General features: G+C 31.8%; 1 protein-coding gene across 6 annotated transcripts in view; it reads left to right on the top strand.

Moving 5' to 3' along the window:
* The window catches only part of LOC112049109 (protein phosphatase 1 regulatory subunit 12A), a 107,474-nt gene extending 96,354 nt beyond the window's left edge, over nucleotides 1–11,120 (top strand). For 5 of the 6 annotated variants that reach the window (XM_052890464.1, XM_052890461.1, XM_052890465.1 and 2 more), the window contains 3 exons: nucleotides 3,019–3,102; nucleotides 4,719–4,817; nucleotides 8,028–11,120. In XM_052890464.1, the coding sequence (XP_052746424.1) occupies nucleotides 3,019–3,102; nucleotides 4,719–4,817 (183 nt within the window). In that variant the 3' untranslated portion in view covers nucleotides 8,028–11,120. The remainder of the gene's footprint in view (nucleotides 1–3,018; nucleotides 3,103–4,718; nucleotides 4,818–8,027) is intronic. The other variant, XM_052890460.1, reaches the window with a different exon arrangement.
* Nucleotides 11,121–14,996: the final 3,876 nt, after the last annotated feature.

Genomic DNA, 14,996 nt, shown 5'->3' with positions numbered 1-14,996 from the left:
GCCTTTGCGAGGACGCAAATAATTTAGATTGGACTGCCATTACAAGTGCAGACACTCTCGATCGTAAAGTGGACATTTTTAATACTTTGATTACTCAACTTTACGATATGCATGCACCAGTAAAACCTGTCAAAATGAAGCACTTGCCTGCTCCTTGGCTATCGGAGGAAATTAAATTGTTAATGCATAAAAAGAATACAGCAGTAGGAATTGGTAAAAATGATCTTAAACGTCTCAGTGAGCCAAAAGTAGCAAATATCTTTTTACTCAACTCTTTGACATGCACGCACCACGACAACTGTTTATCAAGATGAACCCCTAGATCTTTAACAGTGTCACAAAAAGGAATAGTTGTACCATATACAAAACTGGCCGGAGATCTACCCAATCAACTCTTGAGATGAGGGCAGGACTACCGATAATAATGGCCTCTTAGATTTTAGGGGATTTACCTTAAGCCCATACTGTCTGCTCCAGATATCAATTGCGTTAAGGTCACAGTTTATAGCAGAGACAGTTGAGTTTAGGTTCTCAAGAGATGAAGAGCGGTATATTTGGATATCATCTGCATACATATGGTAAAGAGAAGTTATATTTTGAGTGATCGAATTAATGAAGATAGAGAAAAGTAATGGAGATAACACGCCACCCTGAGGTACCCCTGCCGTAACATCGCACCAAGATGAAAAGAAGTCATCAACCCGAATGCGCTGCTTACGGCCTTTGAGGTAGCTCTGAAACCAGTCTATAACCGATGGAGATATGTTAATAGAGCGTAATAGACTCAACAAAATGTCATAGTCTACAGAATTAAAAGCATTACTGAAATCAAGCAGAACTAGTACAGTGAGTTGTCTATTATCCATCGCCCAACGAATATCGTCAGTAACTTTAGTCAAAGCGGTAACCGTACCATGACCAGGACGAAAACCAGATTGTAATGGACTTAAAAGTAAATTTCGGTTTAAGAATAAGGATAACTGCTGGAAGACAAGTTTTTCAAGGACTTTAGAAAGGAACGGCAAAATAGAAATTGGACGGAAGTCAGAAAACGTTGTGGAACTAATTTTTTTAGGAAGAGGAATAATTTGTGCATTCTTCCAAGCCTGTGGAAATTCACTGGAATAAATGGAATAGTTGAGGATATGTGTAAGAACTGGGGAAATAATATCAATGATAGGAATAATCATATTACGGCTTACGCTATCAGAACCAACAGCATTCGAAGCGATAGACAAAACACTCTTCTTAACATCACATTCGGTAAAAGATTCGAAAGTAAACGGAAGAAAATCTGGTGTTGGTATAGAAGAAAGAGTGGTAAGAATGGACTCCTTTTCGGTACTGTCAATTGTATCGGAAGTAGAAAAATGTTTATTGAGAAGTTCTAAATCAATATTTATAGGATTGTTCGAAGATGATTTTCCAACTCCAAGTGTATTAAGAAATTTCCAAGTTTTAGCGGTGTCACTATTTTGTACAGATTTATAAATGTGGCGTCGTTGAGCATCTCTACACAATGTATTGCAGCGATTCCGGGCTTTGTGATATTTTAGACGATTAATATCGGAGTCCTTCGTTTTGTACTTTTGCTTCGTTTTGTTACTTTTGCCCATAGAGTTCCAACATTCTAGTTGCCGTAAAGACTCATTATCTGGTGCAGTAAAGACGATCTGTATATATTATTTCTTTTCAATATAAGGTATTTATTAGTATATTTTGATATGTATTTTATTCATTATTGTAGGTATTTGTGTAATATTGTTTATGTATTAGGATGTAAATTATTTGTATGTATGTGTATTACTAATACTATGGTTATTTTTGTTTTACGCCACCTGCTGATGTCCTTAAGTTTTCCTAAACCGAAGGTTGCCTGGAAGAAATCGCTACTTAGCGATAAGGCCGCCTTTTGTATGCTGATCTCTTCTTAATTTGTTTTTTATTTCACTTGTTTTTGTCTTTGTGGTGTGCAAATAAAGTATATTTATCTTATTTATCTTATAAATGTGTGTTGTCCAAATATATTTGTGTATATATGTTTTATTTAATTGTATTGCTAACTACGAAACGTATTTGCGCAACTGCGAATTATACATATTATTATATTCATAGTAACATGCGTCCATTAAATTTTACAACTTCATTGAATATTTTCGCTCTACTTATTACGTAATTATTATCAGTGTAAACTCTATATGACGACACTAAAAGGACTGTATGGCGTTATAGAGAATTGTCGTTATATGGAATGAAGAAATTTGTATGGGTAAAACTTTTTCGTCAATAAGTACACAGTGTTCTTTTCCTAGCTAAAAATAAGTACACAGTGTTCTTTTCCTAAATTTTCTTTTACTAGCCATGTTTACAGTTTGAAAGTTTGTGAGCAACTAAGAATATGATAACGTATTAGAAACGTTACTTCTACTTATTAGTCATAATCAACAACACGGGTAATCCCAATTTTCTAACAAAAGAACGAATTTCTTAAAAAGATTTTTTGCTTGTTGCCGACAGACAAGTTTATTACGGGCTAGGATAGTAATTTGACAAAAGAACGTACACAGCTGCGCGATTTTCACTAATTTTATTAGCAACACAAAAGGTACTCTTTATTACTTATTGTTGTCGTTATTGAGAGTAGGCGTATTGTTATATAGAGTGTATTGTTATATGGAAAGCAACTTAAACCAATCAAAGCCCTGCGATGTTGACGCTTTAGCGAGTTTTTCGTTAAATCGAGTGACGTTACATGAAATTTACACTGTATATAAAAATCGTAATGAGAAATTTATGATGGCGTTAAAATATCTTGTAACAATTGTAACATCATTTCGTAGTCTTTAAATATCGTTCGCATATTTTTACGTAATCATAAAATTATAATAAGAATTTGTCACTTCAAGTTACTTTGCGTAAACATAACATGGCGATTTTATTATTTTAAGTATCTCTTTTACGTTGTGTGTGAAATTTGTGGTACATTATATGAAATGTAATTTTTTTTTTTCGAATCAGAACCAGAATTCGCTGTCCGAGATAGAGAAGCGAGAAAAAAGAGCAATGGAGAGGAAGTTGTCTGAAATGGAGGAAGAATTGAAGGTAAAGGTTTAAATGTGATTTAACACCATCACATATACACTATACAATGTGACACATGGATAATAATAAAAACAAAACTCAATTATAATAGAGTGAAAGCTTTATGCTATTGATGTTGGCCGCACATTTGTGAATCGGAAATTGTGTCTACGCTGTGCGGTAAAGACATAGAGCATTGCACAGAGATTATTCGTTATTTGCGCGGCAACGTACACTGGGACTGTGGCAGATTTATAGTTGAATAATCAAAAAGTAAAAATATACAGTAAAATGTTACAACTATAGTAGAACATTTGTTGTCAAAATAACATTTTCTCTAAAGTACATTCACGAAGAAATAAGTTTCGGATACATCCGAGATTGTTAGTGAGCTTCTGTTCTATGTTTCGAACTCGTCTGTATTTAAATAACAAGAGCATCGATTGCCCGAAATCTGCGCAATGCCACTGGGCTGATGTTTTATAGGTGTTAGCATTCTAATGCGCATCTGTTAAAGTTAATTGCTTACGTCAAGACAACTTAGTCTAAGATCCGGCATTAGAAATATATTACCTCATCTGATTTTTATTTGTGATAAGAAATAATTGATAGATAATATTCACAGTAATATATTACAAATACAAAATCTAGGAAACCATTAACTGGATCAAAGGCAACTCAATACAGTTAAATGAGGCATAAAATAAGCTTTTAATTGATTTATTAGTCGACTAAATAACTGATGAGGGTATATAAATAATATTTACTCAGTTGTTCTATCTGGCAACCCCACAGTTTCAGTGGTAAAAGTAGGCAATTTTGTTTTCAATTTTGTTAGGTATATTTTTTAACTAATGTAGGTACTATTTTTTAATTAACCATTTGAAATGTTTCAATGTGAATATTATCTATCATTTATTTCTTATCCCTAATAAATAACAGATGAGGGTATATATTTCTTATGCCGGATCTCGTACTATCTTGGAATTACATAACTGTAGTCCGGCTGCTGAAAGACTGTGTCCTTGACGTTTGGTTCTGCAAAAAAATATAGGGCCTGACTTAGGGGTAGTTTCACCACATTCTGTTAAAAATTGGATAGCTTAAACGTTAGTTTTGTCACTCACTTACTTATTGACAAGAAAACAATCCGAAACTTATTAGGAAGTGGTGAAACAGGCTTGAACATCGTGGTACAATTCTATTTAGCGCATGATGTAATTATGGATATTTTGAAAAAATAAATTAATTGATTGTAGGACTAGTAAACAATAATTTATGTACTTTATTTTTATATAAATTGGCTGGTGGGAGGCTTAGGCCGTGGCTAGTTACCACCCTACCGACAAAGACGTACCGCCAAGCGATTTAGCGTTCCGGTACGATGTCGTGTAGAAACCGAAAGGAGTGTGGATTTTCATCCTCCTCATAACAAGTTAGCCCGTTTCCATCTTAGACTGCATCATCACTTACCATCAGGTGAGATTGTAGTCAAGGCTTAACTTGTAAAGAATAAAAAAAAAAAAAATTGAAAGTCACTTCAACGTCAAAGTTCAAGTTGATTACATGACGAGTAGTCAGGAACGCATTCTTCCAAGAGCCGGACTTTAGTTGTAATACAGCTGTTCGTTTTATAGCAATTGCAAAAACTAAAAGCCGAGAACGAAAGGCTGAGGGCTGAGAACCGTGCTCTTACGCGGGTCGTCAGCAAATTGACGAACTCTGCCGCCAAATAGGTAACTGTGTTGAGTTGGCCACTCGCTCCGCCGAGGCACTTTGCGGCGTAGCCGGGAACTTTTACGTTAACTTACAGTACATGATTACTTTAACGTAACTACACAAGAGTTTTTTTGCTGTAAAAAAGCCGCATACTTTGTATCAAGTGATAAAAACATGGTCACTAAAACTTAGATTGCTTAACTAGAATAGTTCAATAAAATTAAAGTGTTGAACGCCATTTAATATTGTACAAATTTAAAAGATCATCTCAAATTTTTTAATTCGATTCTTCGCGATAGTTTTGATATAGATACAAATATCATAAATTTTTGTCATTTGATCCATATTTTAGATATCACCTGCATTTTATATTGAGTCGTTTTGTGCGATTTCATATTTCGATGAGTTTTAGATCGTAATTTGTATTAGATGTTCAGTTTTTGTCCAAGTCATTGTTATCAAAAGTTTAATGGGAGTTTTCAACTGCGCCACTTTGTGTCTCGCGCGTCACGTTCGTAACACCGCAACATTAACAGTGTGCTATGGCGCATGTTTGATACGTGTCTAACAATAGGGCTTATCCAAGGTACACGTCAATTCTCTTTCTAAAATCGCCAACGATTTGAAAACTGTAACGTATGGAGATGACATACGTTATCGATAGGATTAACCTATCAATCAGACATGTCATTTCCTATACATTTTATTTAGTTTTCGAAACGTTAGCGTTTTTAGAAGGAGAGTTTATGTGTATTTTGGTTACAGGCCAAGGTACGACTACCCTCGACGATCCGTTACGCGTAGTCGGACCATACCGTGTTCTACCAGATAACGTTGTTATGCCATTGTTATACCTGCTTCATTGTCCCTATATGAAAGAGTTTCATTCAACAATCAGTATATAAAAAAATATTCGGTTATCCAAGACTTCGACATAGCATATTGAAAGCATTGCACCGATGACATGAAACAAATACATGTGTAAATATATATGTGTTTGTTCACTTAATCATTATCCACGATACTTAATCAATAAATACTGTTTTAATATAAACAATGTACGAGTGTATAGTTCGTTTTGCTTATCATTAACGAACGCAGAATTGATGACATAATGGCCCATAATAACTTATCTGGGATTTTGTGCTCGTAAAGTGTTGTCCAGGGTGTTGCATGACTGTCCCGTTTAGAACAAACGTACACTTAACACTTCACATAGAATCGTTCTAAAATTTAAATTTTAGTATCAACAAAAATATTGTTCATAATTACGAGTAGGATGTATACAAATCTCTAAACTAAAATTGCCACTGAATGACGTAAAAATATAGATTATTAATCCTGGTCTATAAAATATTGAGAAACCAATACATCTACTAAAGGCAAATTTAGTTTTGAGATTCCTTACAATCATCTAAGTAATTGACTCCTAATAGAAAGAATGTTTATAAAGCGATACTTTACAATAATTCTTTTTAATTGTCTAATGATAATATATTGATTACACTTGAGTAAGGAAAAAATTATGCTCCATCCATAATTTTAATAAGCACCGCAACTTCTCAGAAATATTCTTCCACTTGGATGGTTGAACTGATTAAAGAATATTCAAAGTAATATTGAAATATAATATAATTTGTTTGAAAGTTGAATATCAAATTTTACACTTATTAAAGTAATATTCGGAACTTTGCTTGTATGTTAGTTTAAAGAAGAAAAAGTACTGTTTATTAAATATCTACTCATCATCATTCATCTCTTTGTCCTTATCTGTCATCAATATATATTTTACTTCCATATTCCTCTTTCACAACGTCTATATATCTTTTGTTTTTTTAATAAAACAAAGCCATGATATGTATATGTAATATATAGCCATGCTATATGTAAAGCAAAGCTATTTATTTCTCATTAAATTTATTAGTTTAGATAAGTTTAGTTCTATGTCTTAGACAATAGGACTACAAACGACATGAGTCTTACATCGTTGAACCGTTTTTTGTCATCTTTAACATTCTGTTGGCTGTTGGTTAACGAAATATTTCAAAAGAACTGAAAAAGACCAATAATGTCGCGCAATAGTTTTTCTAGTCCCAGCTCTTTGATCCGAATGTAATAGAAGACAGAGCGATATCATCGCAACTGCTACTATTGGTCTATGCATAACATGCTCACTATCTATACACTTGCGAGCACTCTTTAACTTTTCAGTCACTAGACTTTAAAACTTCCTCACAAATTCCGAGTCACTTGCGTATCTATTATTCGTATATATTAATTAGGTCCTTGTATATGAAATTGGCGTTTTGTCTTTGATCTCAAATATCTCCTTCCTGTTTTGATTAGTAATTCCAATTTCAAATTTATACGGCTCATGCTTTTGTGTTTTGAAAACGCCCAATTCATTTATTTTTCCTCTTTTGGTTTTTTTTTCCGTCACTCATTTTACAAAATAGAAAACTGGAAAATTTCATATGTAACACAACTAAATTATTTTAACATTCCTATGGTCAGATTTTTGTTATTCGACTATTTTACCATCCAGAAATTTGATCCATCCCACATGCCTAATTAATGAAGAATTATTAATTAGAGAGAGTCATTGATTAGAGTTTCATAAATTCAATATCCATATAAATATCAGATTTTAATGTTTTTTAAAATTATATATTTAATTATAAAAGACAAATAATATATAAATATAATAATAATTATGTTTGTAAAAGTACAAATTATTTGCAGTACGTTTTAGTTGTAGAAGTGTGCGTTTCCTTAGTCGCGCACGTTGACTTAATATTACTAGATAATTGTGCCTTATACATACCTGCACACATGTTGTAAAGTTTGTCTTTTGGAAGTCTGCTCGCATAGCCAAGTGGTACGTCGATTCTCTTTCTAAGATCGCTAATGCTTCGAAAGCTAGAACGATGGGAATGACAGAGCCACATACATCTTTCTTGTTTTCGAAGCGTAAGTGATCGTAGAAAGAGAATGGGCGTGCCGCTTGGTTAAGGGGACTCATTTGCTTCTAATGTAATAGTAAGGTATACAGTATAATACAGGTACAAGCGTATGACAGTACACGGTTGACTGACAGCACAAACGCGCACCAATGCCATCTTACCAAATCCAAACAGACTTCTTAGAGTAGATTGACTATAGCGCAATCATATTGACAATATTGCAGCAACAGCGTTTCCCTAATATTTTGTGAATTACATTTTCAGCATCAGCAAACGTTGCAGGCAGAGAACCAGCGATTGAAGGACGAGAATGGCGCGTTAATACGAGTAATCAGCAAACTGTCCAAGTGAGAGTACGGACCTATAGTGTATTACTTTCGTTTCCTAAAATACATTGTTTGTATATATATATATATATATATATATACCTTTGAGAACTATACAAATCACAATATTATAAAAAAAATAATGTTATATCAATGTTGATGTTACAAGTAGATTGTACTTTTCCTAAGTAATTTAATTTGTTCAAATGTGGTGACCCATCACTTCATATTTACTCATAGATAACCCAATGTATTGTGCATGTTGTATCCCGTTAATTTTAACAGTTACGTCATTGATTTGTCATTTTACCTTATTTTTTATCATTTTTCTTTGCGTCACAGTCGGAACTGAAAGATTTATTAGAGAAGAAAGATTATATTTTATTTATTACAGTTAATGTTATATAAGAATCATTCACAAGTATATTTAGATTAGCTAATGTGTAGGACATAATGTAATAATTAATAAAAAGTGATTTGTTTAATTGAAATTATTTTTGGTAGTAGTTTGGTGTATTGACAGGTTATTATTGCTTATTTAAAAACCACAAACCACATTTTGCTTTCGATAATATTTATAAATATACATACAATGTTTAAATTAATCTAATGATTAATGAAAATATTTTTTTAATTTGTTATACTTCATTATACTAACATTCGGCGTCCAATCAAATTAAATAATATAAATTCTATGATTTTAAATAGACAAGAGAGTATTTTTTTTTCATGAGTTCACACACTTATTTATTCATATTGTCAATGGAATGAAGTTAAATTAGTCCAACAAATTAAATTAAATATTGTAGTTCTCGTACTGCTAAATGAATTTAATTTTGGTAGTGTTTAGTTGAAAATGTATTTTTTCGATGATAATGGTAAATTTATAAAACAATATATATAGTTATTGAATGAAAAATATTCAAAGAGAGTGTGTTTTTGTTCATGCATTTGCACTATAAATCACTCTCACTCTCTTCGTGGGAATGAAGTAAATGATTAGACCAACTAATAAAATTTTATGTTTCCCGTTTCTAAACAAATTTAAATTATTGTAGGCTTTTTTTTTGCATGAATATGATATAATATCGCAACCTATTGCATAATAGTAAAGCAATGAATTATTTAATAACTTATATAGTATAAATTGTACCTATTAAATGAAATATTATTCCGAGAGTGTGTTTTTGTGCATGCGTTTACACTCTTAATTATACATTATTTACAATTATGTTTGTTGTTCATGAGAATGAAGTAAAAAAAGTTTAGACAAATTAAATTAAATTTTATAGTTCCCACAGTAAATGAATTTGGGCTGTATGTCGTTTTATGTGTTTCCTTTCTATGACATTGAATTACATCACAATTTATAGCATAATATTAATTATCAATCAATTCAAATATTTTTTTTTCATACATTATTTAGTCAACTTAAATAGTTTAAATTGTACGATAAGAGATAGTATTCCAAGAGAGTGCCTTTTCACTCTTTTATTTGTTAATTATTTTGATGTGAATAAAGTAAGAGATTAGTTAAACAAATATTGTAATACAATGATGCAATACTATATGCATAATAATGTCATCTTAGGGCCGTTTTCAATAACCTACCCAAGATTACGGACAGATAGCTATCCTCGATTATCAGTAACAGTCAAATTATCTTTACATAGTCAAACTATCTGTCAGTAGATTATTGAAAAGCAGATAAGAACAGAAAGATAGATTTTCTTAACTTTAGTAAGCGAAATGGCGGATAGATAGGTTATTGAAAACGGCCGTTAGTATTTTTGAGGAAGGTGTTTCAATAGAGATTCTGTTGAATCTTTGTTTTCAGTCAACCAGTAACATTTACATGGCATTCAGTACTTAAGTCATTTTGTCGGTATTATATTTCATTAATTTAATGCCAGCTTAATTTCTGCCAGACTATGGGTATCAAATATATAATATATATTTGAGTTTAATCCGTTCCCAAAATAGCGTTTGTATGTTTATATTCCTAAACCATGTAAGTGTAAAGTAGATTAGAATTTAATTACTTTTTATATATAGCCTGAGGGCGTTATCGGTACCTAGTTAATACATATATATACATAAAGTATACGTATATATCTCGAATTACGTATATTGTAATGCATGTATAGCATGTTTTGTCTAAACAATTAATTTGTGAAATGATTGGAAATGTGATATATTGAAGTTGATTAAATCCTTGAACAAGTGTATTAATTTTAATATTATGGAGAATTATCATGTTTTTTTATAAATAATGTAAAAGTTTATGATAATTCATTTGTATTGTAAAGTATGATTGGTTAGTCTTAGGTATGTTGGGCAAGTCAGATCGTTAATTAATATATTTTCAATACATTTGTTCGTAAATTCGATTTCAGAAACTACAACTACACAATTCTGTGTAATGAGGCTAGATTTGATACATGTTATGAAGATTTACGAAACATTATTGTTTTCTTTAGAATATTAGTAGATAAAAATAATCTACAGAAAAGATTACTATGAAATATAAATTTTAGCAGCTTCTTTTACACATTACAATATAAACATTTTATTATGTTCTATTTGTTATCAGTTCTTACGATATGTAAACTATTTCACCATTTTCATTTTAGGCTCCATTTATTTCAACTCCGCAATAATTAGAAAAATATATATTTTGTTGTTCGTTGTATAAAACATTAATTTAAATATATGTAATGTTTGTTATTCTTTAAAGATCATGTTTTGAACATACTTGTTTAAAAGTAGCCGACAAGCTTGACACTATAACATTTCAAATTCTTTGAAATATGATTAGTGTCAAGTGCTATCTAGAAGTTTCTAGAATATATATATATTTTTTACATTCAAATGTATTGAAAAAATGCATTAAATAACAATTATATCGATCTATACGTATAACTTGCACTTTAATGTAATGTATTAAAGATCGTTTTGTAGACATAACTAGTAAGCCTTTATGATTTAAATAATTTATTTGGTTAAACAAAATAAATATGTTCATTGTCTATTTGCTTTTTTTTATTTTATTTCATTTCCTTTTTTACATTTTAAAGGAGGTCGCTGACTTCAATAGTACATTGTTGGAGAATTCAATTACAACGATAACAATTTGTTTTTGAAGCAGAATAAATAAAATGTAAATCTTCTCTTTTATTTTTTTAAACTGCTTGGGGTCATGAACTCTAGTTTTTTTAAGCCTAAATGGTGCTGATAGACTTGAGCGTTCACTTGTAACAGAACATCGAGCATTTGCCGTTTTTATATTTGTCGAACTGAACTACGAGCCGAGCCAAGCATAAATATTGCTACGAACATCTCGAGAATTCTAGCGAATGCTCTATTCGGTGCTCGTCAAAGATGAGAAATATATTGGCTGGTGGGAGACTCAGGCCGTGTGCTCGTCAAAGATATTATATGAGAAATATATTGGCTGATGGGAGGCTCAGGCCGTGCACCCTGCAAAGACGTACCGCCACGCGATTTAGCGTTCCGGTACGATTTTCATCCTCCTCCTAACAAGTTAGCCCACTTGCATTTTAGATTGCATCATCACTTACCCTCAGTTGGGATTTTAGTCAAGGGCTAACTTGTAAAGAATAAAAAAAATATGGAAAAATCATTAGCTTCCAGACCACTGACTAATACACTGGAAAGCAACAGGGGTGCGGGGAGCGACGTCGCAGAGCGGCGGGGCGCGGTATGATGACAGAAGCTTGCTCGACAGAAAGCTCCAAGCAAATCTGCTCGCCAGAATGCTCGATAGAATGCTCGCTAACATGTTCTCGTAATTTTCTGTGATGTAACATTCTCACGAATGGTCATTACAAGTGAATGCTCAAGTCTATCAGCATTCAGCACCAATAAACCACACACAGACATATGACAGATAGTCATTTGTCTCTGTGAAGTCATTCAACTATCTTTTTATTCTTTGCTTCATTGCCATAGATGTATAACTTATAAACTTACACCACATATAAATAACTTATTAACTTCTAGTTAATAAGTTATTTAACTGCGGTCTAGTCACAGCTTGTATAAAATGGCCTACCTCCTTTTAAAAGCTTGGGTCACAAGGCTATTCCGAACGTGCCTTATATTTTGTGTTCGATGATAATGGTAATTTTATTAAGGTTTTTAAATAGAATTTGTAATACTTTTACAGTAATCGTGCTTCCTAGTTAAAATTAACCACAGATTAAGTGGTCGGGTGACATTTTTAGTTTATTTAACTATTGAAGGCAAGTATTTTCACTATTCGATAACGATGCATAACAGATTGATGTCTTAATAGCTCCACTACTGAACTCGAAGATTTGAGGTCTTGGGATCGACTCCGGCCCGTTAATGGGGATGATGACTAGGTTTGAATATATTGATTTTTATGATACATTCAGGTATATAAGGTCAATGTTAACTAACTTATACATAAAAAGCAAAGATTGTCTGGATATTTGTAAAATAAATAAGATTATAAAATTTCAAAATCTATTATAAATCTTTTATCGTAATTAGATGAAAATTCATAAAGTTTTAGCTTCCTTACCTTAAACGTGTCATTTTTCAATAAATAAACTATAAACATAAACACACAAATAACAAAGATATCAATAATTTTGTTTGAACGCCCATACAAATGAAACGATCATTATGACCTACGACGTCATTAATTCGTACCATTTTGTATGGGACGTTTTTCAGGGATCCGCGGCAGCGCCGCAAATCGGAGCCTTTAACTCCCTGTACCTCCGAAAGTAATGATCACAGATACCCTGTTACTTTTACAAAATTGCTTTACTATTAGCATACTCTTAATTTATATACAATTTAAAAAACTGTCATCATCCCTATTCTCGTGCCCAGCCTACTCAGGTTTTATCATCAACAACGGCGTCGCTAATAGATTTTATTAAAAAAAAGACATGACAATACAAAATATTGCCTTATTGATATATAACACTTTTTGTAATATATTTTGTCATCTTTCATAGTTAAAACAACAATGTTCATCCGACGATATACATACGATATACAAGAATAGGTTTTTAACACTATTGTAAAATTTATTTGTTATTCAATGTATTAAAGGTTAATAGGATGCATACACATCTATCGTATTCGATAAAATGTTCTAATTCATAAAGCTTCTGGCGATGTAAATATACGATATCGAACTTGGAAATTGAAAAAATTTTGATTCATTCTACCATACATTTATTAGTTAATATGTTTGGGAGTTCTGAAGTAAACTGATATACCTAACTACTGTGCAAACTTGTCAAGTTAATATGTATGGACCCCGGCAAGTAAATTGAACCAAAATAGCACTTGTCTGCGGTCACAATTATTAACAAAATGTTAGGCGCTTCCGTGGTTACTCGCTACATTTTAGAAGTCAAATAATAGGCAAATACATTTCTTACGCGTTTTTAATGACACCTGCGTGTTATTATGGCTACTCGTGGCAATTTTAAATGTACATCGCTTATACCGTTCAACTTATATGCCGCTTGCTATAACTAATTAGTATTTATTTAAAACGTATCTTGAAATATTTAATATATTGTTTTATATATTAAATATATAATTATTTAATTAATCCACTTGTTTGCACACTACAGATATCCTTTATACCAACGTTGTATCAAAAAAAAATTCTTCTATTTATACGGATCAGTGGACCACAACAATTACCTACTTTTCAAAAGAAACGATCACCTAATTCTTACATGGGCTACAGACCGTCAGTTTTGACTGCGAGACCGTCAGTTTTGACTGCGCAGTTTCAAATGTAGGTACAGTTTTAACTAATTGTAATTAGAAAAAACCACCCGCGTGGTTCCTGTTCCCGTAGGAATACGGGTATAATATATAGCCTATAGCCTTGCTCGATAAATGGGCTATATAACACTGAAATAATTTTTCAAATCGGACCTGCAGTTCCTGAGATTACTGCGTTCAAGCAAACAAATAAACTCTTCAGCTTTGTAATATTAATTTATATAAAATGCAATACTATAGGTACTTATTAATATATTACTAATTAATTTATATATTTTATTTAAATCTTGTTATAAGTAGGCCGTTACAGTCTTAGGTGATTGATTTTTTTGCAAATTGTTTTAATTGCCGATAAACTTTTTGTATATTTTAATCTTGTAGCGTCATACTTGTCTAGTAGATTTACTTAATAATCAATCTAGTCTAGCCGTACGTATTTATCTATAACATTAAACCTTTAAACACATAGGTAAATGTAATACTTAGTCTTTGGTCAAACAAAAAGACGAATAAAATTAATTGAGTTTCATATTGTTTGTCTATAAATGTAAGTAGGTATATTTAACTAAATGTAAAACATAATCATAGAGTATCATGGTCAAAGTTTTTATCACAGATTAAAGAGTAATAGGCAGATAGAGTGCAGGGAACAGAGTGTCGTAGACGTTCCAAATACAAGAATTAAAAAACTAATACAATCTTTTGTCAGTAGGTACGACACGAAGCGTCGCATCAGTAATTTTCAATATTATTCAAGAAAAATGGCGTCATATGTTTTTAAATATTCTAAAAAAATTTAAAAAAATAAGATGGAGTATTTTTTTATTGGTAATTATTATTGATCATTATACTAACTTGCGTAATTGTTGTTAGTGTTTACGATAAAATTAAATTGAAGTACAAAATATGAAAAAAAGTTTGAATGCGATTGTCCTTTGACGCGAAGGAGACGCGTGACGTTTGGGGTTTTAAGGGTTCCACCAGCTCCACCACGTTGCTTGTAATGACTCAATCTGGATCATTCTTTATTCTGTGGTTTTTATATTATGTTTATGCAACTTCAATGTCTAATTTTGACCAATAGACGATCATATTTTTTTTA

This window comes from Bicyclus anynana, chromosome Z (assembly GCF_947172395.1).
Source record: "Bicyclus anynana chromosome Z, ilBicAnyn1.1, whole genome shotgun sequence".
Classification (NCBI taxonomy): domain Eukaryota; kingdom Metazoa; phylum Arthropoda; class Insecta; order Lepidoptera; family Nymphalidae; genus Bicyclus; species Bicyclus anynana.
Note: the sequence above shows the minus strand (reverse complement) of the source record. Positions and strands in the feature narration are given on the sequence as shown.